This window comes from Sinohyriopsis cumingii, chromosome 13 (genome assembly GCF_028554795.1).
Source record: "Sinohyriopsis cumingii isolate HCF-2022 chromosome 13, ASM2855479v2, whole genome shotgun sequence".
Lineage (NCBI taxonomy): Eukaryota > Metazoa > Mollusca > Bivalvia > Unionida > Unionidae > Sinohyriopsis > Sinohyriopsis cumingii.
This window is the reverse complement of record NC_142973.1, coordinates 77,734,756-77,760,659: the sequence shown is the minus strand read 5'-3', so window position 1 is coordinate 77,760,659 and position 25,904 is coordinate 77,734,756. Positions and strand designations below refer to the sequence as shown.

Below are 25,904 nucleotides of genomic sequence, written 5' to 3'. Positions count from 1 at the left end.
TACTCTCAGAGAAATACAATTTACTAAAAATGTGCTCTCTCATTTCAGTGCGAAGTGTGCTTGTGCTGGCAGCATGCAGCATGTTTTCACATCAATGAGACTTCTCTACCCAAAAAATACATCTGCTCTGTCTGTGAAAATCCACCAGGTGGGTCACATAGAATCAGTTGTCATCGTCTTTAAGGAGACTGGTATAACAACTTCCTTATGAGGACTTGTGTCAGATCTTTAGGGCGACTTGTATATAACAAACTTGTCCCATAAATTTCATATGAAATGAGGACTTGTGTCAGATCTTTAGGGAGACTTATATAACAACTTGTCAGATAAATTTGATATGAAATGAGAACTTGTGCCAGATCTTCAGGGAGATTTGTATAACAACTTGTCCCATAAATTTCATATGAAATGAGGACTTGTGTCAGATCTTTAGGGAGACTTGTATAACAACTTGTCATATAAATTTGATATGAAATAAGAACTTGTGTCAGATCTTTAGGGAGACTTGTATAACAACTTGTCCCATAAATTTCATATGAAATGAGAACTTGTATGAGATCTTTAGGAAACTTGTATAACAACTTGTCAGATAAATTTCATATGAAATAAGAACTTGTGACAGATCTTTAGAAAGACTTGTATAACAACTTGTCCCATAAATTTCATATGAAATGAGAACTTGTATGAGATCTTTAGGAAACTTGTATAACAACTTGTCAGATAAATTTGATATGAAATGAGAACTTGTGTCAGATCTTTAGAAAGACTTGTGTAACAACTTGTGAGATAAATTTCATATGAAATGAGAACTTGTATCAGATCTTTAGGAAACTTGTTTAACAACTTGTCAGATAAATTTGATATGAAATGAGAACTTATGTCAGATCTTTAGGGAGACTTGTATAACAACTTGTCAGATAAATTTCATATGAAATGAGGATTTAATTCAGATCCTTTATATACTTAAAACATGTTACCAGAACAAAATCTTTGATCATATGTGGTATCACTCATTATAATGTAGGCCATGGAGTCACAGAGGATACCACACTTAATGAAATGGGATTCATTTCCATACCTGCCTTATTACAAAAACTATGTTTTAAAGAATGGCCTTATAGTAATGGAATACTAGACCTGCCTTATTACAAAAACCATGTTATAAAGAATGGCCTTATAGTTTTGTACCTGCCTTATTACAAAAACCATGTTATAAAGAATGGCCTTATAGTTTTTTACCTGCCTTATTACAAAAACCATGTTATAAAGAATGGCCTTATAGTTTTGTACCTGCCTTATTACAAAAACCATGTTATAAAGAATGGCCTTATAGTTTTGTACCAGCCTTATTACAAAAACCATGTTATAAAGAACGGCCTTATAGTAATGGAATACTAGGCCTGCCTTATTACAAAAAACACGTTATAAAGAGTGACCTTAGAGTTTTGTACCTGCCTTATTACAAAAACCATGTTTTAAAGAACAGCCTTATAGTAATGGAATACTGTATCTGCCTTATTACAAAAACCATGTTATGAAGAATTGCCATATAATACTGTACCTGCCTTATTACAAAAACCATGTTATGAAGAATGGTCTTATAATACAGTATCTGCCTTATTACAAAAACCATGTTATGAAGAATGGCCTTATAATACTGTACCTGCCTAATCGTAAGAACCATGTTATAAGAATGGTCTTACAGTAATGGAATACTGTACCTGCCTTATTACAAAAGTCATGTTATAACCAAGTATTCACTGACATTTAATGCTAGTAAGTTGTCAAGAAACAAATGTTTTAAGTACATATGACCCTGTTAGCTTTTTAAGAATATCACCCTTTTAGCTTCGTTAGATGAATTCATTTATGTTTGGAAAAGGACACAAATAAGTCTGTAAATTTATTGTATTGAAGGATTTTCAAACAGTGAGGCAGATGATCTTCAGTGTCCTCTTTCAACCGTTGCTGTTCCTTCTTTAGGAATACGAGAAGGTTGCCATTACATCCATGAACAGGAATGGTTTCGGCAAGGCCAGATTCCATCCTTTGACTTCCTGTTGAGCCAAGGCCAGGGCGAGGAAAAGTGTCAGGCCATTAAAGCCACACATGATCTAATTGGGGACATTCATAACCTCACCATGGTACTACATGCTATGAAACAGAAACTGAAGATTGTCAGGTAGATACAGTCTCATTTTTTGTCATCAATAAATTAAGGGGAAGGTACAAAAAATTGGGATTTTATCACCGTTTAACTTGTTCTTGGTCCAGAACTGAGAGAAAAATAATTTACTTTGATTGTATATAAGACAGGATCCATAATCAGAATTTAACAAAGTACTATGAATATATTTATTTTGAGGGATATACATTTTTTTTTGTTTTGCAAACAAGTTCATTTTTCTCACTACTTAAATCTGTGATAATATTTTATATCATTAATAAAAATTATTATTATAGACTTGTTACTTTCTTGGTATTTAGTTTAGTTTTTAGCATCATCATTATTGTTTAGCAGACCTATAGCTTGTTACCACTGCTAACTTTCTTGGTATTTAGTTTAGTTTTTAGCATCATCATTATTGTTTAGCAGACCTATAGCTTGTTACCACTGCTAACTTTCTTGGTATTTAGTTTAGTTTTTAGCATCATCATTATTGTTTAGCAGACCTATAGCTTGTAACCACCCACTTATGTTTCCACATAAAAACTCGTTTAATTATTAATTTATTTTAGCCAAATTTGGGATGGAACTTGTTGTTGATGACACTTTGGCTGAGATCAAATGTTAGCATTCATTTTCTCTGTTTAATAGAGTTTTAGCCCCAGATTATCCTTTACAAGCAATAGCTTCCATAATTATTATTGGAATTCAGTCAGCATTCATTGTCACTGCTCAACAGAGTTATCCCCACTGATTGGCTTTTCCAAACAATAGCTTTCTTAATTATTGCTAGATTTCATCCAGTTTTATTAAGCAGCTGGCTGTTGATGAGACCTTAGCAGCGTTTGTTGTCAGTGTACCATGTCATCATTTAGTGTCATTAAAGTCCCTAATTGTCATGCAACCACTTCGTATTTCTGTACTATAAATCCCTTATTTGTTATTGGATTTCAATCCTAAATCACTTATTTCTTATTGGAATTCCCTTATTTCTTATTAGATTTCCCTTATTTAACATTGAATTTCTCTTATTTCTTATTGGATTTCAGTGCAGCTTGGTATGCTGTTTGATCTTGCAGAGACTTTGGCCTGGTTTAATTGTCTATGATCTGTCTTTAGCAGAGTTATAATGAAAAATCTGCAAAGAAATCCATTGATGTGGTCAGCTTTGATATATTTATACATCAACTCTTCATATCTTCATATTGTAAAACATATTTCGGCTATATATATATATATATATATATATATATATATATATATATATATATATATAAATGACACAAGTTTGGTTAACATTACAAGCATTGTTTCTTTCATTGTACTGGTTGCCTCATGAAGTATTGCCTCTAAACAGTCTGTTTACATGAGCAGATGATATTTTCCCCACAAAATGAAACAGAAATGGACACTATCAAATTTGGTGTATTTAGATTTTTCTTGGAAATCTTTTGTTCAAGATTTTGTAGTACATGGAATTCACCTGCGCAGTTGAGTATGTGTGGAGTTCAGGAAAAGATAATCATAATCTTGTTCAGTTGCACTGTAAGATCTTGAGTCAAACAAGACTCTGTTAAACACTGTATTAGTCTATGTCTGTGTGGCACAGTAAGATCTTGAGTCAAACAAGACTTAAAATACTATTAGTCTCTTTGTGACACTGTTAGATCTTGAGTCAAACAAGACAGTTAAAACACTGTATTAGTCTATGTCTGTGTGGCACTGTAAGATCTTGAGTCAAACAAGACTGTTAAAACACTATTAGTTTGTCTGTGTGGCACTGTAAGATTTTGAGTCAAACAAGACTTAAAATACTATTAGTCTCTTTGTGACACTGTAAGATCATGAGTTAAACAAGACTGTTAAAATACCATATTAGTCTATGTCTGTGTGGCACAGTAAGATCTTGAGTCAAACAAGACTTAAAATACTATTAGTCTCTTTGTGACACTGTTAGATCTTGAGTCAAACAAGACTGTTAAAACACTGTATTAGTCTATGTTTGTGTGGCACAGTAAGATCTTGAGTCAAACAAGACTTAAAATACTATTAGTCTCTGTCCGTGTGGCACTGTAAGATCTTGAGTCAAACAAGACTGTTAAAACACTATTAGTTTGTCTGTGTGGCACTGTAAGATTTTGAGTCAAACAAGACTTAAAATACTATTAGTCTCTGTGTGACACTGTAAGATCATGAGTTAAACAAGACTGTTAAAATGCCATATTAGTCTATGTCTGTGTGGCACAGTAAGATCTTGAGTCAAACAAGACTGTTAAAATACTATTAGTCTCTTTGTGACACTGTTAGATCTTGAGTCAAACAAGACTGTTAAAACACTATTAGTCTATGTCTGTGTGGCACTGTAAGATCTTCAGTCAAACAAGACTGTTGAAATACTATTAGTCTCTGTGTGACACTGTAAGATCTTGAGTCAAACAAGACTGTTAAAACACTATTAGTCTCAGTTTGTGTGGCACTGTAAGATCTTGAGTCAAACAAGACTGTTAAAACACTATTAGTCTATGAATGTGTGGCACTGTAAGATCTTGACTCAAACAAGTCTCCATTAAAATGCTATAATAGTCTGTGTGGCACTGTAAGATCTGAGTCCAATAAGTCTCCATTAAAATACTATAATAGTCTGTGTGGCACTGTAAGATCTTAGTCAAACAAGTCTCCATTAAAATACTATAATAGTCTGTGTGGCACTGTAAGATCTGAGTCCAATAAGTCTCCATTAAAATGTTATAATAGTCTGTGTGGCACTGTAAGATCTGAGTCAAACAAGGTTCTGTTAAAATACTATAGTAGCCTCTGTTTCACTGTTACCAGTGGATGGTGCTTCCAGTAATGTGTGTTGAAATGACACTTTGAGTAAAAGACATCTCATGTTGTCATTAAATTTATATAGACATGCGTTCTCAGTTTTTCAAACCAAAATTAATTTGAAAGGATATCATTGAACAGATGCTATAGCAGGAGGCATGTGTTATGTGTATTTAATTTTCATTGTTTGTTTTTTTAAATAAAATTTCTTGTTATTATATGTTACTATGGATAATGGTATTTTGGACTTGACCTTGTTCAAAAGCAAATTCATTTTCTGCCTGACCTGATTCATTGATTTTTGTTTTGTAAACAACATGTTTATCTCAATCTGAGTCCAGAACATTTGGAATTCCTCTATGAAATCCCAGGTCTTCCTGTTATTTACAACATTTTGTAAGTTTAGGAACAGACCCTCCAAATATGACATTGATTTTATCATTTGGAAACTTCCAGAGTGAAATTTTTCATTAGGTAATGGTTTTGTTTAGAAAAACCTAATCGAGACTGGAGGTCATGTAGAGGACTTTTTAATCTAGAAATTATTAATTCATGCTATAAGAGCTGACCAGAATCAGTTGTTCTATTGTTGTGTCCATTGTTTCATTTCAGCTGGAATTTATTTATTCAGGTTATTTCATTCAAGTTATTCTTCTCAGGTAATACTAAGTGCTCAAAAAATATCTTGGAAATAGAGACTTGGATTTTTAGTGAAATTCAAATAGGAATATATTCTTGGATTATATTATTGTGATTCAACAAGAGACTGTTGGCACATCACTATGACACATGTCATTACAGGTACATCAACACTTAAGCAATGGATTTGTTTTGGAATGCCACTTAAGTTTATTAAAACTTTAATCATTAGGACTTGTGTTAGAAATTCTAAGATTATTTGAAATTTAATTTGAAATACTGTAGGCTTTTTAAAAAATACATTTTTCACTTTGTATAGAAAGGGAAATTAATTGTTGAATTTTACACAAGTTGTTGGTTTTCACTCTTTTCTGTTTCTTTGTTTAAGATCATAGAGTTGTAATACACATCTCAATCAGCCAAGGAAACTCTGTAAATTTGAAATCAGATGTCATCACATAACTCGTCAAACCATCATTGATGCATTACAAGTTTTTTTTCCACAATACCACCATTAGGCAAAAATCTCATAAAGTCAACTGAAAATCCATTTGAAGTTAGACTAGAGAAGATGGGATAGTGATCAGACTGATTGCCAGAAAGGCAGACAGAGGGTGTCACAGCATCATTATAGCTGCCAGAAAGGCAGACAGAGGGTGTCACAGCATCATTATAGCTGCCAGAAAGGCAGACAGGGTGTCACAGCATCATTATAACTGCCAGAAAGGCAGACAGGGTGTCACAGCATCATTATAGCTGCCAGCAAGGCAGACAGAGGGTGTCACAGCATCACTATAGCTGCCAGAAAGGCAGACAGGGTGTCACAGCATCACTGTAGCTGCCAGAAAGGCAGACAGGGTATCACATCATTGCAAGCTTTTAAAACAAAGAATTTGGCAGGTATTACCAGGAATATGTTTCACCAGTGGACATTGGTTGAACATTTTAGCAACATTGTGTTAGAATGACAGGATTGTTATGATCAGAGTGTAATGGGCTTTACATTTGATTATAGAAATATGGCTTTATGATGGTTGACAAGAATGTCCTGTTCATTCCATTTGACCTTTCATTAGAATACAGATTAGGCCTAGTCCATTGACCTTTCATTAGAATACATATTAGGCCTAGTCCATTAACCTTTCATTAGAATACATATTAGGCCTAGTCCATTAACCTTTCATTAGAATACAGATTAGGCCTAGTCCATTAACCTTTCATTAGAATACAGATTAGGGCTAGTCCATTGACCTTTCATTAGAATACATATTAGGCCTAGTCCATTGACCTTTCATTAGAATACATATTAGGCCTAGTCCATTAACCTTTCATTAGAATACAGATTAGGCCTAGTCCATTAACCTTTCATTAGAATACAGATTAGGCCTAGTCCATTAACCTTTCATTAGAATACAGATTAGGCCTAGTCCATTTGACCTTTCATTAGAATACAGATTAGGACTAGTCCGTTTGACCTGTCAAAGAATACATAATAGGCCTAGTCCATTTGACTTTTCATTAGAATACAGATTAGGGCTAGTCCATTGACCTTTCGCTAGAATACATATTAGGACTAGTCCATTGACCTTTCATTAGAATACAGATTAGGGCTAGTCCATTGACCTTTCATTAGAATACAGATTAGGGATAGTCCATTGACCTTTCATTAGAATACAGATTAGGGCTAGTCCATTTGACCTTTAGTTATAATACATATTGGGCCTAGTGAAACTTTGCACAGAGAACGAATTTTGTGTTAGATTCTGGATCAAATAGATAGCCAGTGTAGGGTTCAGAGCACGGGGGAGGTGTGTTCTGATCGTGGTACTCTAAGGATGATCAGAGCAGCTGTGTTTTGAACTTTTTGACATTTCTGGAGTAGATATTGAGATGAACCAGACCGAATTGAGTTACAATAGTCCAGTCTTGAAAGTACTAATGAACACACAAGTGTTTTAGTGGCATCAGCTAAAAGATATCCCTTAGGAGCTGATGCGATTCAGCTCAAGATATGCAGCCTTGCATATGTTCATGACATGTTGGAGCAAGGTGAGAGTACTGTCCAGAGTAACACCTAGGTTTCATACTGACTGTTTGAATATAATGTTGGTGTTGCTGATGTTTATTGTTTTAGGTAAAGGATGTGAATGAGAAAGTCTTTGTGTTGTGATCAGAATGGCCTCAGTTTTATCATCATTCATCACGTCAGAAATGCACCTCTCTACACCTTGGATGGTAGCATCAACTTAGTTGGGTGGCTAGATTTGTATATTTGGCTGTCATCAGCGTACAATTGGTGAGACACTGCATGATCTATGACACTTGAGAGCGGCTGAGTGTATAGAGTGAAGAGAACAGTTCCAAGAACAGACCCCTGTGGAACACCACAACATAGATCAACTGGGCTGGAGTGTATTTCATTTACGGACACAATTTGTTTCCTGTTGACCAAGTAGGACTTGAACCACAGTAAGGCTGCATCATGAATGCCAAATACATGCTTGAGATGGTGAAGTAATATGTCATGGTCTATTGTGTCAGATACTGCAGACAAATCAGGGAGGGTGAGGACTGTAATATTTATACTATCCAAAGGAGAGAGAGGGTCATTAACTACTTTCAGAAGAGTAGTTTCAGCACTGTAGCAAGGGTGATATGCAGACTGTACATTGCTAAAAAGACTTTGAATTCAGATGAGATACAAGTTGGGAGAGAACAACTTTTCTAAGATTTTTTATATGAATGGAAGATTAGAAACTGGGCAGTAGTTCTCTAACAGTCGAGTGTTGGTTTCTTCAGCAGAGGCTTTACAATGGCAGTTTTCGAAAATGATGGAAATTCCCCGGATGAGAGAGAGGTATTAATAACATCAGTTAGTGAAGGCAGTATTGGATTTAAGTACTCAAGCAGTAGTGATGTCAGAATGGGATCAAGTTCACATGACTTTGGTGCTCTCTTCATCCTGATTGTATGTACTAAATCCATAGAGACAGGTTCAGATGCTGCTAACAGCATTTGACCATTCATTAGAATACATATGGTGGAGCTCTACAGTTTCGTATTTTGCATAGGGTTAGAATTTTAAAGAAAAAGGATTTCCCCGGGTTTCTTCACTAGTTATACTGGCTATTTTAAAAAGACCTTGTATATCTTAAGTTGGCCTTACTCCAGATGTGCACCTTTCAAAAAAGTGCTAGCTCCACTTTGTTATTTTCACTTCCTGAACTTCAGAGGTAAATTGTTAAAAAAAAAAGCTGATAACTTATGATAACACCTTCATCTACTCTCATGTTAACATTTCTCTATTGAATGCCTGATCAACACCGACATCTACTCTCATGTTTAAATTACTCCCTCAAATGCCTGATCAACACCTTCATTTACTCGTATGTTTTAAGTTCTACATTAAATGCCTGATCAGTACCTTCATCTGCTCACTGGTTTAAATTTCTCCAGTGCTTTTATTGCTGTGATTTACCTCCCAAGGCCAAGTGAGTTCATGGTGTGGTCCTGTGTGTGACATTTATCATCCCTCATCCTCCTTGCATCATCCATCAATAATTGTTTATTTTTCATTTTTCTCAAAAACCAATAAGAGTTATAAGGCAGTTGTCATATCAACCATATTTGATGTACGACTGGCACAATTTTCATTTAGGACCAACTAGGTATATTAAGAATTATATTGGATATATATTCTGGAGTAGCAGTAACAAAATTGTCAAGATGGCTGCTGTGGTGGCCATACTGGGCTGCAGTTGGTACCAAATTCATTTAAGACTGGGCATCATAAGAAGTCTTCTGGTGAATATCCTACATCAGCATGACTTTCTGTTCAAGTAGAGTTGTGATAACATGATTTTTAAGCTGGCTGGCATGATGGCCATATTGGATATCAGATTGGTATAATTTTTATTTAGGACCAGTTGGATATTATAAGAAATCTTTTTGTGGAAACTCCATGCTGATATGACCATTTATTCAGGAGGAATAGCAATAACAAATTTTCAACATGTCTGCTGTGGCAGCTATATTGAATATCCGATGAGCACCATTGTCTATTAGGACCAACTAGAGAAGTCCTTCTGTTTATATATTATGACCATGCATCCAGGAGCAGTAGCTATAGCAAGTTTTTCAACATATTGAATGTCAGAGTGGCACCATTTTCATTTGGGATCAACTAGACATTATAAGAAGTCTTTTAGTCAAAACCCTGTCTTGATATGACCTGAATTTAGGAGGAGTAGCATTAACAAGATTTCAAGATCATGTATTGTAATCACAAATTGATGCTTCTCAGTAGTCTTTCCATTGAAATTTTGGTGCAAAATAAAGAAGCTATTGGATCCAGTTAATGATATAACAAAAAACTTGTGTCCGATGTAAATATTCCATGACTGAACAGAATTTGAAAGAAATGATACTAACGTGAAGGAACATGAAAGAAATCATCCTGACATGAAAAAGGCCGCAAGTTGTACAAATGATTTGCATCCTTTGTCAAATACGGCCATCATTATTAAAAACAGAAACACATTTAAGCAACTTCTTCTCAAAAACCACTTAAGAGAATTTGATTAGTCATCCTGGCATTAAAACTTGGATACAAATGATCTCAAACTTCCATCATATATGGCCACTTGAACTATAAATACAAACTGCATTTAACATAGACTAAATTTGAAAGCAAGTAACCTTGCCATCATCACAAGCATTGACAGCGAGTATCATGGCTACCTGTGCAGAGATTTCCTCATTTCTCATGAATATGCGTAAACCTGCTTAACCCAAGAAACTTTTTCTTGCCATTGCAAACCAACAGGACTTTCATACAGTTTGAATGATCCAATCACGTTTTCTCTTCTAAGTACAATCTCTTATCAATCAATAAAACAGGCGTTTCCTTTGATAAGTAGGATATTACTATGTTGTAAATCTTGGCACAGGCTGCCGGAACATATTGGATTATCACCAGTGGTTTGTGACAATGGTATCCAGACATAAAGGCCTTTAATATTTGCATGAAGTATGATCATCCACTAACATTTTAGATCATACCTAAACCAATGGTCTCAACATGTATGCATTGGCATATTAGCTCTCAAACTAGCACCATTCAAGGGTCCCTCAAGGCTCAGTTTTAGGCCCTCTCCTCTTCTTTATCTATATCAAATGATCTACCATTAAATAAGCAATCCACAAATACAAAGTTCTTTGCAGATGATGCAACATTCTATACATCTAGTTCTGATACTAAAGTTATCCAAACAAGATTAAACTCAGACCTTGTTAGAGTCCAAAACTGTACAACAAAATAGGATGGTAATTAAGGAAAGTAAAGTAAAATGTATGATTTTGGGGACATCACAAAAGCTACACAAGTCAGGGAACCCAGAACTATCTCTTGCAATAAATAATCATCCGTTAGAAAATTTCAAACATGAAAGGCTTGTAGGTGTATCCGTAGATAATAATTTATTATGGAATGACCATATTGATAAGCCTTAGTAAAACACTGTCATCCAAAATTGCTCTACTCAGCAGAATCAAGAAATATTTACCTATGAAAACTCGCAATCTGTAATACAAGTCATGTATTCTTCCAACAATGGATTATTGTTCTAATTGTATGGGGAAGCTGTGCTAAACCTGAGCTTGACAGGATTTATAAACTTCAGAATTACTGTTACTGAAATAGAAAGACCATTAAATAACTTCTTAAGTAACAGATCATGGCCATAATTCACAGATGGAATCCTGGCATGAAACTTTAAAGATTTCACAGATGGAATCCTGGCATGAAACTTTAAAGTTTGCACAAATTATGCTGGTCTGCCTTCAAGTATAACTGCCATTACTAAAAGAAGAAATTTTGCAATCTCATAACAAATCATGCAAAAACAGATTTCTTGGTCAAATGCCCAGTCATTTTTGCCAGGACATGGATGTCAGTTGGGTGAGCAATCTCAGGCCCACATTGGGATCTCATTAAGGCCTATATTGGGATCTCATTATTTATTTTAGGTTCAGTTTTTTGGGTAATAATATCTGAGTTTAAATTATTTCTCCTTTTTCATCTCATAGCAGACTTATTGAGCTTAAATTCTTTCTCCTTTTTCATTTCATAGCAGACTGTCAACTTTCACATTTAGTTTATAGCCTTCACAAGTTTATATGGTTTCAGAACATTTTTGTATTTTGTGAAAACAATAATATATAGTACATGCTTTCATTCAGAACAGTTCATTAAGAGAATCAAAGCTCACGGTCATGCAAAGGCCTGTAAATAGGTCTCCTTAAGTATATCATACATTCAGCTGAAATAATGGATACAACAATTCATCAAATTAGCTTATCTGTTTTATTCTTTTTTAGAAACAAAGACCATCCAGAATTCAAACTTTGGAAGAAGGACTGGGACAATGAACAAGACGTAGAGGAACATATAGATGTAGAACAAGAACAGACCCAGTCTGATTCTAAAGATGTGACTGTGGCAGAAGTAGATAGTTGTATGAAATTGGAAGATTGTATTCCAAATGAAAATGTTGAAAATCAGAGCTCAGATTCATTCAGCCCAAGTAGAACTACAGACACTAAAAGTAAATGTGAAAACAAACTTCTGTCAGATGATCTTAGTGAAGTCTGTAGGACTTCAGAGGACAAAACTGTCACGAATGAGGCAGGAAACAAACCAGGGTCAAACCCAGATAATAATGTTCAAGTACCTTACAGAAATACTGATTGTGGTACTAAAATGGAAGTATCTTCAGACAGTGCATCACAGAAACATGAAAATAACACACATCAGACCAGGACATCAGAGAAATCAGAAGATAATGTTGATGTAATAAGAAAAGTATCACAGTCAGAACCATCAGCTCCACCTTGTGGTACTCATGACTCTAAAGAGGAGGTAACTAGCATTGTTCATACTTCTTTTAATGATGATGATAAGGTAGGTTCTTGAGAGGAAAGAGATGGTAATTTGAAAGAAGTTGGCTGAAAGACCATGCATACTGATTTTTGTATATTTTAGATGATATCATTCTTAAATGCGTATTGTTCACATATCTTTCATAATTTCCTGGAACCTGCAATAGAAGGACAATGATGAAACTGAAAGAAATAATACATTTGGTGTAAATTATAACCCCATGTGATAAAGACCCGTTTTAAGATTTAGCTCATCTATGTAATTATTAAATAACAAAGGGGAAAGAACACTTCCCTGCCTCACTGCATTGGTTACATGGAAGCAGCTGGATATTACACTTCCCCAACACACAGTACAACTGTTCACCATACCAGTTAACAACAGTATGAACTGTGTAGACAGTTATTTGATTATCAAGCAACTTTTTAAAGAGTGTCCAATGATCGACCCTATCAAATGCCTTACTAGCATCTGAAAAAAATGCAAACACAGGGCTACCATGTTCAATATAATAGTTGACAGTTTTCTTAAAGGTATAGAGGCTTAAGTTTGTTGAATGTTGTGTTTTAAAACAAAACTGATTATCAGAGATTGTGACTTCACATTGTTATAGTGTAATACATTCAGATATTTTTTAAATCATTGTCAGGTTACCAATTTAACTGTTTTAGTAGTGGGATATTTGTAACTTTTGTGAAATCATCTGGAACAAAGTTGTGTACAGACATAAAATTAAATAAAATCATGAAAATGACACGAAGTCTGCTGCCTGAAAATTTAATAGGTTCTACACATAAAAAAATCTGTTCCTGTACATGTACCCTCTTTTTATTTAGCTATTGCACATTGGATCTCAGATGATGCGATTTGTTCAGGATCCAGAAGGGCAACTGAATACTGAAAAACATACTCCTTATTTGAATTGTTTTTAACACTACTGAATAAGGCTTCTGTTGAGGTGAATAGGAATTTTATGAAGCCATAAACCTCATTGACTGAGATGAGGCAGAGGTCAGTATGACAGGTTTACCTGTTCAGTAAATCTCGTATTGACTGACATGAAACAGCGGTAAGTATTATAGCTTTATTAGTTCAGAAAGCTATATTTACCAGAACAAATTCTGTAATTGTTTTATTGCATGGCTTAAAGAAAAGAAAATGTAATTTTATTTGATTTAGAATTGTACTGATGCCTTTTTAATTACAAGAAGCTAGAAAAGGGAATGTCTTGCTATTATGTTAAAGTTGGTGATGTCATGATGTTAATAAATTTGGTACAGTGATTTTGTAAATGTGTTACAGTGAATATTTGTTTTCAATTGACCCACAATGTCTCTGATTCAGGCTGGAGAGATGGATGAAATAGATATGGATGTTGATGAAACAGGGGACCATGTTGAAGAGGCAGACGCAGAGGAAGAGGAAGATGAGGAAATTCAGATTGTGGATGAAAGTCTTGACTTAGAGACCCCAGTCATAGATATCGCAGGAGAAGGAAAGGAGAAACTTAAAATGGAGGGGTTACAGAAGAGGGTGGTTGTAGAAGAGGATCCTTTTAAAAACTGTGAGATAAATCTGTTACGACACATCATCCGAGTCCAAAGTGAGATCAACTCTAGGCTTGACCTGATAGAAGAACAGATAGCTGGTACACATTGATTAGCTTAGTTTTTTTTGTTTTCAGAGCTTCAATAATTTTTTAATTTTCGCCTTGCCCAGTATGGTGTTCATGAAATGTCATGACAATCCAGATTTTTTCTTTCTATTTGGACCGCTTCAGTGGCCTAGTGGTTAGAGCGTCCGCCTCAGATGCGGGAGGTCATGGGTTCGATCCCGAGCCAAGTCATACCAAACACTTACGAAAATGGTACTAACAGCTGCCTCACTTGGCACAGCACTAAGAGGTTAGTGTTAGGACTGGTCGGCCTGGTATCAGGATAATGTAACTGGGTGGGACATCATGCTACATGTCTGCGGCATGATGCCCCAGTGCTAGGCATCACTATAAACTGTCACACTGCAGACATTGTAGCGATATGACTGAAACATTGTTAAAGCTAGGTTTAAAAAAATCCAAATCTTACTATTTGGTTTAAAGTATAAGTCAGTAGACCCCCTTGTTAAATGGCCACCCCTTATACAATAGCAAAGTGGCCTTACAAGATGGGTGGCCATTCTAGAGGGGGATCACACATATCTGTGTAATAACTGCATATATTGCATGAAAGACAACTAATTTCTTTATAATTTAATATTTTCATATAAAAATCACTGGAATGTTATCAAGTGTAGGACTTAATGTGGTATAACTTATAGAATTGTTATTTTAACAAAATTCTTTGTTGTGGTGCAAAAATACATTGTCAGTAAAATCTTGGCACAGTCATCTGGTTGAAACTACACCTGAAAGTCCATCTATTCCTCTGGGTCCATCTATTAATCTGTGTCCATCTATAAATCTATGTCTGTCTTTTCCTCTGTGTTCACCTATACTCTGTGTCCATCTATACCTCTGTGTTCATCTATTCCTCTATGTCCATCTATTCCTCTATGTCCATCTATTCTACTTTCCCACTCAGTGCAGTTCAGAGAAAGCTTGCCAGTGGCTTCTCCTGAGTCAGTGGTTCTGTCTCGGGTTTTCTCAGGTTCTTCCTCCACCATTTATAATGGCTGCCATGTATAGCCTATCTTTTGTTGAAAAATGGCGTTAAACCATACAACAACAAAAAGTGCATTGAGCTTCGACCAGGTTATTCCAGTTGATACCTATATGAGGGCAACATTTGACAGAGCAGATCAGGTTAGTGAGGCTACCAATAGGGAAATGAGACAATACATAGGAAAATGAAAAATTTATTACAAAAATTATCTACAGACATGAGTTTTTGGGGCTGTTGTTGTTGTAGGGTTTAACACCATTTTTCAGCACAAGATAAGCTATACATAGCGGCCAGTATAACCATGTGACCCATATTTTTTGCTCAGTGATTTTGTTCATATTTTGTGTGAAACATTTATTTCTTGTGTATTATGTTCTAGTCATAAAACTTCAAAATTGAATGCATCTCAGTCACTAAAATTTGCTTAAAAACAAAGGTCACTGTGTTCTATATTTTATGCTTTACTAATAGGTGTTAAGTATTTGTGTGTTTGGTCACATTGATTCATCCATGCTTGACCTATACAACAGTAGATTCTACCCTACTCAGCAGGCCCTTTTTGACCAAGGCAGTTAGAAGTAGAAATAAATAACATTTATTCCGTGGTGGTGAACTCTCTAATCTAATAAATGTTCATGGTTTATTGGCATGTGTTACCCTCAGCAGGTTAACTGTATTGTACATGTGAATGAGTATAGGAATTAGTTAAGTGGAATGCATGCTGTATGCTTTTCAAGTGAGGCTTATTCTGTAGTGGTTAATCAAGGTAACTATTGATGCATGAATTATACACTTCTGAAAGTCATTCAGAGTTTACCCAGGTCTGTAAAATTCACCCATTAATATATTTCTTAAAGGGTGGACAATTACAATAAATTTTCTGGCAGATATTTTTAATAAAATTAATCATTGTGGTTCAAAGAAAAATTGTTATAAAGTAAGTTCCTTGACCAAAGTTCATGGATCGCTTGCACTTATAGCACTGAAGATACCTAGGTGTCTAAGGTCAGAGGTCATGGTCAGTCTAATAAGAAAATTATGATTTCTTTTCACATTGAATTTAGTTTAAGATCACATTCATTGACCAAAGGTCAAAGTCATTGAGACCCATTGGTCAATAATATTCAGTCAACCATATCCTACTATAGCCTACACACAGGATTATACAACATGGGGCAAGTGTATAATGTGCATGGCCAATACTAGAGCCTACATTGTGGACTGTAAAACATGGTGAAGGTGTTTAATTTGCATTACCCTGCTAGTACCTACACAGAGAACCATAAAACATTACCTAGTACCAGGGCCTACATAGAGGACTGTAAAATCTTGGGGCATGTGTATAATGTGCATTACCAGGATAGTGCCTATATAGAGGACTGTAAAACATGGGGCAGGTGTATAATGTGCATTACCAATACCTTTGCCTACATAGAGAACTGTAAAACATGGGGCAGGTGTATAATGTATATTACCAATACCATTGCCTGCATAGAGAACTGTAAAACATGGGGCAGGTGTATAATGTGTATTACCAATACCATTGCCTTCATAGAGAACTGTAAAACATGGGGCAGGTGTATAATGTGCATTACCAATACCTTTGCCTACGTAGAGAACTGTAAAACATGGGGCAGGTGTATAATGTGTATTACCAATACCATTGCCTACATAGAGAACTGTAAAACATGGGGCAGGTGTATAATGTGTATTACCAATACCAGTGCCTTCATAGAGAACTGTAAAACATGGGGCAGGTGTATAATGTGTATTACCAATACCAGTGCCTTTATAGAGAACTATAAAACATGGGGCAGGTATAATGTGTATTACCAGTACTAGCCCTACATAGAGGACTGTAAAACTTGGGGCAGGTATAATGTTTATTACCAATACCATTGCCCACACAGAAAACCATAAAACATGGGGGCAGAAATATAATGTGCATTACACTGATAGTGCCTACATAGATGACTGTAAGACAATGGGACAGGTGTATAATGTGTATTTCCAGTGCCTACATAGAGGACTATCAAATCTTGGGGCATGCTTATAATGTGCATTACCCTGATAGTGTCTACATAGAGAACTATAAAACATGGGGCAGGTGAATAAGCAGATTTATACAGTTATAAAAACTAATGGATGTAATGATGAACTGGTCTGAAGTTGTGGTTCATGATACAATGTATAATTTCAAATCATCTCTTTCACCATAAACCTTGGCTGTATCACAGCCAACATTGTCTAAAAGTATTCTAAACTGTTTGTGAATTACTTTGAGCAATTCTTCAGCAATGTTGTAACTGGGCCAGTTGCTATTTGTGATGGTTATTTTGGAATTGTGTTCAGCATTACTTGAAACTTTGCCTGATCTAAACATTAACAGTTATTGAATGAAGTCTTTCCAACATTTCTGACTTAGTTATATTGCATAGTGGTATCTAAGGAAGATATAATTTATTGATGCAGTAAGCATCGAATATCTGTATCATAGAGCATTTATTTCAAATAATATGATCATAAAGTGTTTCACTAACCTGCAGCTTCAGCATCTCTTATGATATGTTTTGGGGTAACTAGGAGATACGAGTATTATTTAAAACTGTAGTCATGATAACGTGTGGCACCAATATCTATGGCTGGCCATCTGACAAAAAATAATAGCGAGTCATCAGAGGATATATTTAAAGATAATATTACTTCCCTTTCAAAATGTAATGGTTGTACCATAGTCCACAATGTAGGTACATGTATGGCTAAAATGGTTGTATCATAGTTCACGGTGTAGGTACGTGTATGGCTACAATGGTTGTGTCATAGTCCACTGCGTAGGTACATGTATGGCTATAATGGTTGTGTCATAGTCCACTGTGTAGGTACATGTATGGTTATAATGGTTGTATCATAGTCCACTGTGTAGATACATGTATGGCTATAATGGTTGTGTCATAGTCCACTGTGTAGGTACATGTAAGGCTACGATGGTTGTATCATAGTCCACTGTGTAGGTACATGTATGACTACAATGGTTGTATCAGTCCACTGTGTAGGTACATGTATGGCTACAATGGTTGTGTCATAGTCCGCTGTGTAGGTACATGTATGGCTACAATGGTTGTATCATAGTCCACTGTGTAGGTACATGTATGACTACAATGGTTGTATCAGTCCACTGTGTAGGTACATGTATGGCTACAATGGTTGTGTCATAGTCCGCTGTGTAGGTACACGTATGGCTATAATGGTTGTGATATAGTCCACTGTGTAGGTACATGTATAGCTACAATGGTTGTGACATAGTCCACTGTGTAGGTACATATGTGGCTATAATGGTTGCAGAGATGCTGCCAGGATGCGAGATCGCTTGATTCGATCAAAATTTTTGTGTGAATTCTCACACATGGAAAGTGGTGATGCATAAGAACTCCTACAGATTAATTTCCAGACATGCATATGAACTGAGTGCAGTATACAGCTTATTCACCTGTTCACCCTTAAAGTGCTTGTAGAAATTGTAGAAATATTGCAGCACTTGTCACAACATGTACAATATTGTAACTGTTTTCTCATCTCGTTTCTTCAGCTTGGTGTAATTGGTTTCTAGACTAAATATTATTGGCACATTGGGCCCCATAACAAGCATTGTGTTGAAGTTTTGCAAATGCTCATTTATATAGGCTATCTAGAAGACCATAAATGGCTGATTCCCAGCATTGTTCCTCTTTAGATGATGATGATTTAGTTCAGCAAATGCTGGCTAACCATAGTAAAGAAGGCTTTTTTTTTTTTTTAAGTTAGGAAGTGCATCAGATTATAGGTGCTGGGAAGGCAATAATGGTGATACCAGTGAGTGATTTTGAACAAAAAAATAGTGTTAAATAAAGTCTGATGTACATGCTGGATGGACCGAAACAAATAGCATGACAAGCGAACCCCTCATTTCAGTAGTATTTCGAGATTAAATGTAGAATAGGCCAACAAACAAGCCAAATTAAAATACAAACAATTTAGAAGTAGAGTGCACTTTTTGTTTCTTTTTCACATACCAGTTTAGCCCTGTAGGATCATGTGCTACAAAACCATATAGGTCAAGCATAAAGGTTATGATTAATCTAATAAATAAGAATCTAGAAATGAAATTAAAAGTGAAGATATTTATTTGATCCTAATACCTCTGTTTGAACAAGTCAACTATGGCATTAATGGACTTAAAATCCTAATACAGCATTATGGAATAGTAAATCTGTCACAGTAGTCAGTAAGGTGCTAATTCAAAAAAGTTAAACTTTGGTAAAGCTTATGTTAGTGAATAATCTTATTTTGGAACAGAAATTATCAAATGACAATACCTGTTAGCTGTGAAACAGGGTTCTCAGTACAGAACAGTATTCATACACAGATAAGAAACAGCTTAAGCTCACTGTGTAGACACATTATGGCTATAATGATTGTAACATATTCCATTGTGTAGGTACATGTATGGCTATAATGATTGTGACATAGTTCGTTGTGTAGGTACATGTATGGCTATAATGATTGTGACATAGTCCATTGTGTAGGTACATGTATGGTTATAATGAATGTGACATAGTCCATTGTGTTGGTACATGTATGGCTATAATGATTGTAACATAGTCCACTGTGTAGTTACATGTATGGCTACAATGGTTGTGTCATAGGCCACTGTGTAGGTACATGTTTGGCTTTAATCATTGTGTCATAGATCACTGTAGGTGCATGTATGGATATAATCATTGTGTTATAGACCACTGTGTAGGTACATGTATGGCTACAATGGTTGTGACGTAGTCCTTTGTGTAGGTACATGTATGGCTATAATCATTGTGTCATATACCACTGTGTAGGTATATGTATGGCTACAATGATTATGACATAGTCCTCTGCATAGATGTATGTATGGCTATAACCATTGTGTTATAGACGACTGTAGGTGCATGATTGGCTATAATCATTGTGTCATAGACCACTTTGTAGGTGCATGATTGGCTATAATAATTGTGTCATAGACCACTTTGTAGGTGCATGTATGGTTATAATCATTGTGTCTTAGACCTCTGTGTAGGTACATATATGGCTACAATGGTTGTGACATAGTCATCTGTGTAGGTGCATGTATGGCTATAATCATTGTGTCATAGACCACTTTATAGGTGCATGATTTGCTATAATCATTGTGTCATAGACCACTGTGTATGCACATATATGGCTACAATGGTTGTGACATAGTCCTCTGTGTAGGTACATGTATGTATGGCTACAATGGTTATGACACAGTACTCTGTGTAGATACAGATATAACTAAACACTAGACAGCTTATCTTACACTAGGGGAATAAGTGCCAAAACAACAATCATTTTGCTTTGATATGATGGTTAGGTTTTGAGGTGTTCAGTTGGTCTTTCGATGCATTTAAAGTCAAAATCTCACAGCCAAAAGCCTAGTTTACCAAAATATGATCCTTAAAAAATTTTGTCCCAATTTTTTTTCTTCTTTTACGTAATTATTTTTCCCCAGTAAACCAAAATCCCTCAACTCTAAATACCAAAACAAATTTCAATGGCAAATTTCAATTTTATACTTTAAAAAAAAACATAAAACTAAAACTCATTTCATACTTGGTGTTGCAACTCAATGGTCTTAAATTAAGTAACAGAAAAGCAAAACTAACTAGTAAACTTCAGCAAATAATTTATTTACCTAGAATACAAAGTGAAACTTTAAAAGGAACTTCACAGTATTTTAAGTCCAAATAATCCTAAACATTATTTCACAAGTCCAAGAGTGTTCTGAATGAATTCCATTTGTGCTCCAAATGAATTCTAATCTTGAATGTGTTGATGTACCAATATACTTTAATGTGCAGATGTACCATTAGTCTTGATGTATCACAATGATATAATCTAGAATATCTTTGAATGAGTCCTCAATAATGTGCAAATAGTGTTTTTGTCCAACGTTTATGAGTACTTTGCAATTCCAGTGTATAATTTTTAATTAAATGATTCCTCACAAATTATATCTGAAAACAACACTAAGTACTTCTACAGACTGAAATTAAAAGAAGAATGAATTGTTTTTGTTTATCAGAACCTTACATAAAAACCAAAGAGAGAACAAAATGACTAGGATGAGTGTAAGAAGGTCATTTCCAGAACATTCTCAGGCTAGGCCCTGAACTCATATATCGGTAAACAACCATAAACATGTCAAAAATCAAGTGGACAGATTAATTTCCAAGGGAAAAACCCAAGGCCTGAACTCAGATCCAAGTAAACATTAAAAAAAATTACATTAGTCAGGTAGGCCCAAACGTCTACCCCCAGTTATGGACAAAGATCAAGCACAAAATACAAATTAAATATGCATAACACTTGGAATATATTTTATCTGCTAAATTCCTAACACTTGCTGGAACATATTAATTATGGTCAGCAAGTACTGCAGTGTGCTGATTTGTGAGACCAGGACCCAGAAAATGTCCCAAGGGCATTAGAGGTTAAGACAACACCTGTCACACATGCTGACAATGATTAGGGCTGACAGTAGGTTAATCTGAAGTCTTTGCACCATACAAAAGAACCAGCTTATAAGGCAAATAAATCAAAACTAAATGCTTGTAGTGTGTGTGTGTGATTTGGATTTTTAACGTAGCTTTAACAATTTTTCAGTCATATTGCTATGATGTCTGCAGTGTGGCAGTTTATAGTGATGTCTAGCACTGGGGCATCACGCCGCAGACATGTAGCATGATGTCCCACCCAGTCACATTATCCTGACACCAGGCCAACCAGTTCTAAAACTAACCTCTTAATGCTGAGTGCCAAGCAAGGCGGCTGTTAGTACCATTTTCGTAAGTCTTTGGTATGACGCAGCCAGGGATCGAACCCACAACCTCCTGCATCCGAGGCTGATGCTCTAACCACTAGGCCACCAGAGTTATCTACTTATTATCTAATTGTGATTGATGCTATTAATTCATATACATGATCAGTAGAACATTTAGTGTGACCGTTTTAAATATTGGGGTTTTATTAACCAGGCATGTGTCATGCTTTTGATGCTTTGCTGACAAAGCAATATTCTAAAAGTCAGATTCACCTAGTCATGTATCCTGAAGTTTTAGATCTAATACAGAAATAAAGAAAATAAGTTAATGATGAGGGATTTTGGGTGCAACATAAGAAATGGAGTCTTTAACACAAGTCATATTAGCTAAAGAAAGAAGTAAGAAAATTACAAGTCTTCAAGTCTGGGTTTTGATTGAACTGAATATTGTCAGTTCTATGGAGTATTTTGGAGTATCATTCATAATTGTTATGTTATGGACTTGAAGTAATGTTATAAAATTATCACATTACGCAAATATTTCCTCTCTCTCTCTCTCTCTCTCACTCTTTCTTAAATAAGCAGTTTTAAAAAAAAAGACTTTTCTTTCTCTCTCTCTCTCTCTCTCTCTCTCTTAAATAAGCAGTTTTAAAAAAAAGACTTTTCTTTCACATCTGCAAAAACCTCATTAAACTGAAAACTTCTCAAGACCGAAATATTTTGATGGGTTCCAAGGGTTTTCGGTTTGTAAAGGGTTTCACTGTACATCCTTAAAGGAGTTTTACAAATAATTTGATATACATTTTGTGAAACACTTACAAAAATTTGCAAGAGTTTGAAATTTCAACTTGCATTTTCCATAAGTATCTTGCTTATTGCAAGTGTTCAGGTGCTGAATTTGAGCCATGCCTCATCTTTACCAGCCAGGGTCACCGATCCACTTTGTTCCCTATCAATACATGGCATCTTTACCAGCTAGGGTCACCGATCCACTTTGTTCCCTATCAACCCTTGGCATCTTTAGCTAGCTTAAATGGCATCTACTGCTCCACTGTCTGATTGGATGCAGATGACAAACACTAATGCCAATCATTGGAAGTTTGTTAGGAATAATCATGGCAGTCTCCATGCTCAACAACACGTCGTACACAAGTTCTCCAATTTAAACTGTCCATACAACTTTTTAATTTTCAATTTTGCTTGCTAGGAGCAAGATTTGTTTATCTGTAAGAGGGCACTTATTCAATCACTGTTTCTGCTATTTAAAGATGCCAAGGGTGATACAGAAGAAAATGGATCAATAACCCTTGGCAAAGGAAGATGGCATGCTTTTACTAGTGCTCATACTGTCTGTCACTTGTCAGGACTACTCAAATCTTGTGACTTTCACTCATTAAAATTGGGCTTTTAGGGGTCGACAATTGGTTCTGAAGTAGATTTTAAGATCAGTGCTCATTTAAAACAGCCAGAAAAATGAAATTAATATATGGGGTTTCTGTCAATTCATTAGAATGCAAATACTCAGAAAGCATGATAGAGGTGAGCTATTAATCATTGACATCATAATGGCGGGTATTCAGCAGGGTGAACGTTTATCATGGATGTAGAAAAAAATGGCTCTCAATGACAAATATATAAGACTTACATCCTTTATATAAATAGAAAACATTATGTTAACTAGACCAGTTACAGTATGATTTAACAATTTCTTGACTACATGATATAGACAAATAAACCATGTACTTGTAAATAAATAATAATTATAAATGATACGCATGCATGAGTACCCCATCATCAATCAGGATGAGTACCTATGTCATCAATCAGGGCTAGTACCCCATCATCAATCTTTTCTTAAGCAGAGAAAAACTTTTCCAGCCTTTTGTTAGCAATGCAGCTCTTTAAAATCTTATAGGGAGGCAACTGCTACAGTTCAGCTCAAATGTGCCTGTGTCATCAAACATGTGTCCTATAAGGAAACTGTTGCCCATTGCAGCAATCAACTTGCATCTCTTTTCCTCACTATAGTATAGCCAATAACATGTTAAAATACCATTGCAACCAATAAAAACACAAGAAAACATTATCTCTTGTACCATATCAAACAAACACCTGACTGCAGGCAGCATAAACACAGATCTGCCATTACAAATTACACCACCAGCTCAGGATTTATGCTGTTTACTTGAAACCATTTATAGTTAAACAGCAGAGACCTTTTATGTTCTGTTGCTTTATATGATAACAGGTTTGAGTGTGTAATGTTTGCAGTTTTTTTTTTTTTTTACCATGTACAAGTATCCAGTGGATACATCATTTGTGCAAGACCTTAGATATTTAAAATTACCTGATTTATACACAAGATTTTATTAAACCATCTTAATTGCAGCCCTGGAGAATTCTGACCCCAGACTGGCACACAGCAACCCAAGAAGTCCACTGTCTGATGTACCAGCCTTGAAAAAATCTCTGAGAACCATTCAAAGGGACCTGTATAAAGTGAAGAAAATGGCTATCTTTCATTGATAGGAACAATATAAATACTTTATTGACAAAATCTTTTCTATCAGCTTTTTCTATTGTAAGGTTTTGCCTTGGACCTTTCACATAAAAGCATCATTTTAAACACCAGGACCTATCACTCTGTGGTAATATTGACTAAATGATTTTAATTTTTTTTATAAAAACTAGCTAAGGCAGTGCTATCAGCTGAACATCTTTCTTGAAACAAGGGTTTTTTGAAAAATCAAAGTTATGAAATTCTGTATACATATTATATCATTGAATAAACAAGAACAACTTGAATCCAACTTAGTTGCATGCAATAGAAAATTTTCATCCATTTGTTTTGTAAATATGATGTTATATTTCTTGTGAATATTGATGTAAAAATAAAATCAATCTTTGCAGCCTTTTTCAAGTATTTTGTCATTCGATTGTGTCACTTTTTATCTCCCTGCCAACATAATTACTAGTCGAGAAGATGGTATCTTGCCTCAGAATTCATTTGCTTAATCGGTTCATGCTCTATATACCATTCATATCTTGGACCCTGTTTCACCTACTTGTCAAAATTTGTATGTTGCTGCATCTCTATACAAAAATTAGGTCACTGTGATCTACAGTATTTTTCATGGTTAACTGCATTGTCTATTTTGATTCACTAATTCTACATCTATCTCTTGAATCAATTTCACTTTCACTCATCCAAATTGATATCTGATGTTTCTTCTTTAAATATGTTACCCAATCATAATATATTAGGGAAACAACTACCTCCTTAATCCAGCCCTCCCAGATAGCATACTACTTCTAGCTAACAAGAGCTAAAAGTTATCTGCCCACCTAGGTGGTGGTTGGGCAGAGTGATATTCTTGTATTATAGGGATTGGCGGCAAAACCCATAAATATCTTAGCTGTACTTTCAATTAAGTTAACGTGCCAGTCCCTGAGACCTATAGAAAACTTTTAATGTATGTGCAATTCCACAACGATTGGCTACATACAGGTGAGTTTTCTCTGCTAATACCTTTAGTGTCAGGATGCCAACCTTCATTGCATTTACACGTATGGGTCATCCTTGAACCTCTCACTGGTAATATGGTAAATTATTTGGTAAAATTTCTCTGCTATTATCCAGTTAATGCTAGAAGGCATAGTTCAGTACTATGCATTCATTAATAAGCGCTGTAACAGGGTTATATGTTCTGCTCTATTTGTCTTACAGATTAGAACATGGGTAAAGCGCAGACTAAGGATGAAGACACAATAGGATTACATGTTGACATGTCCTCAGTGCCAGACTTTTCGGTGGATAAGAGA

The 25,904-nt window shown here is 35.3% G+C and overlaps 1 protein-coding gene across 6 annotated transcripts in view; it reads left to right on the top strand.

Moving 5' to 3' along the window:
* LOC149785859 (PHD finger protein 20-like) overlaps positions 1–24,996 on the top strand; it is a 97,771-nt gene extending 72,775 nt beyond the window's left edge. For 5 of the 6 annotated variants that reach the window (XM_089979832.1, XM_089979829.1, XM_089979830.1 and 2 more), the window contains 5 exons: positions 49–148; positions 1,918–2,182; positions 12,011–12,551; positions 13,917–14,220; positions 24,472–24,996. In XM_089979832.1, the coding sequence (XP_089835958.1) occupies positions 49–148; positions 1,918–2,182; positions 12,011–12,551; positions 13,917–14,220; positions 24,472–24,608 (1,347 nt within the window). In that variant the 3' untranslated portion in view covers positions 24,609–24,996. The remainder of the gene's footprint in view (positions 1–48; positions 149–1,917; positions 2,183–12,010; positions 12,552–13,916; positions 14,221–24,471) is intronic. The other variant, XM_089979831.1, reaches the window with a different exon arrangement.
* The last annotated feature ends 908 nt before the right edge of the window (positions 24,997–25,904 follow it).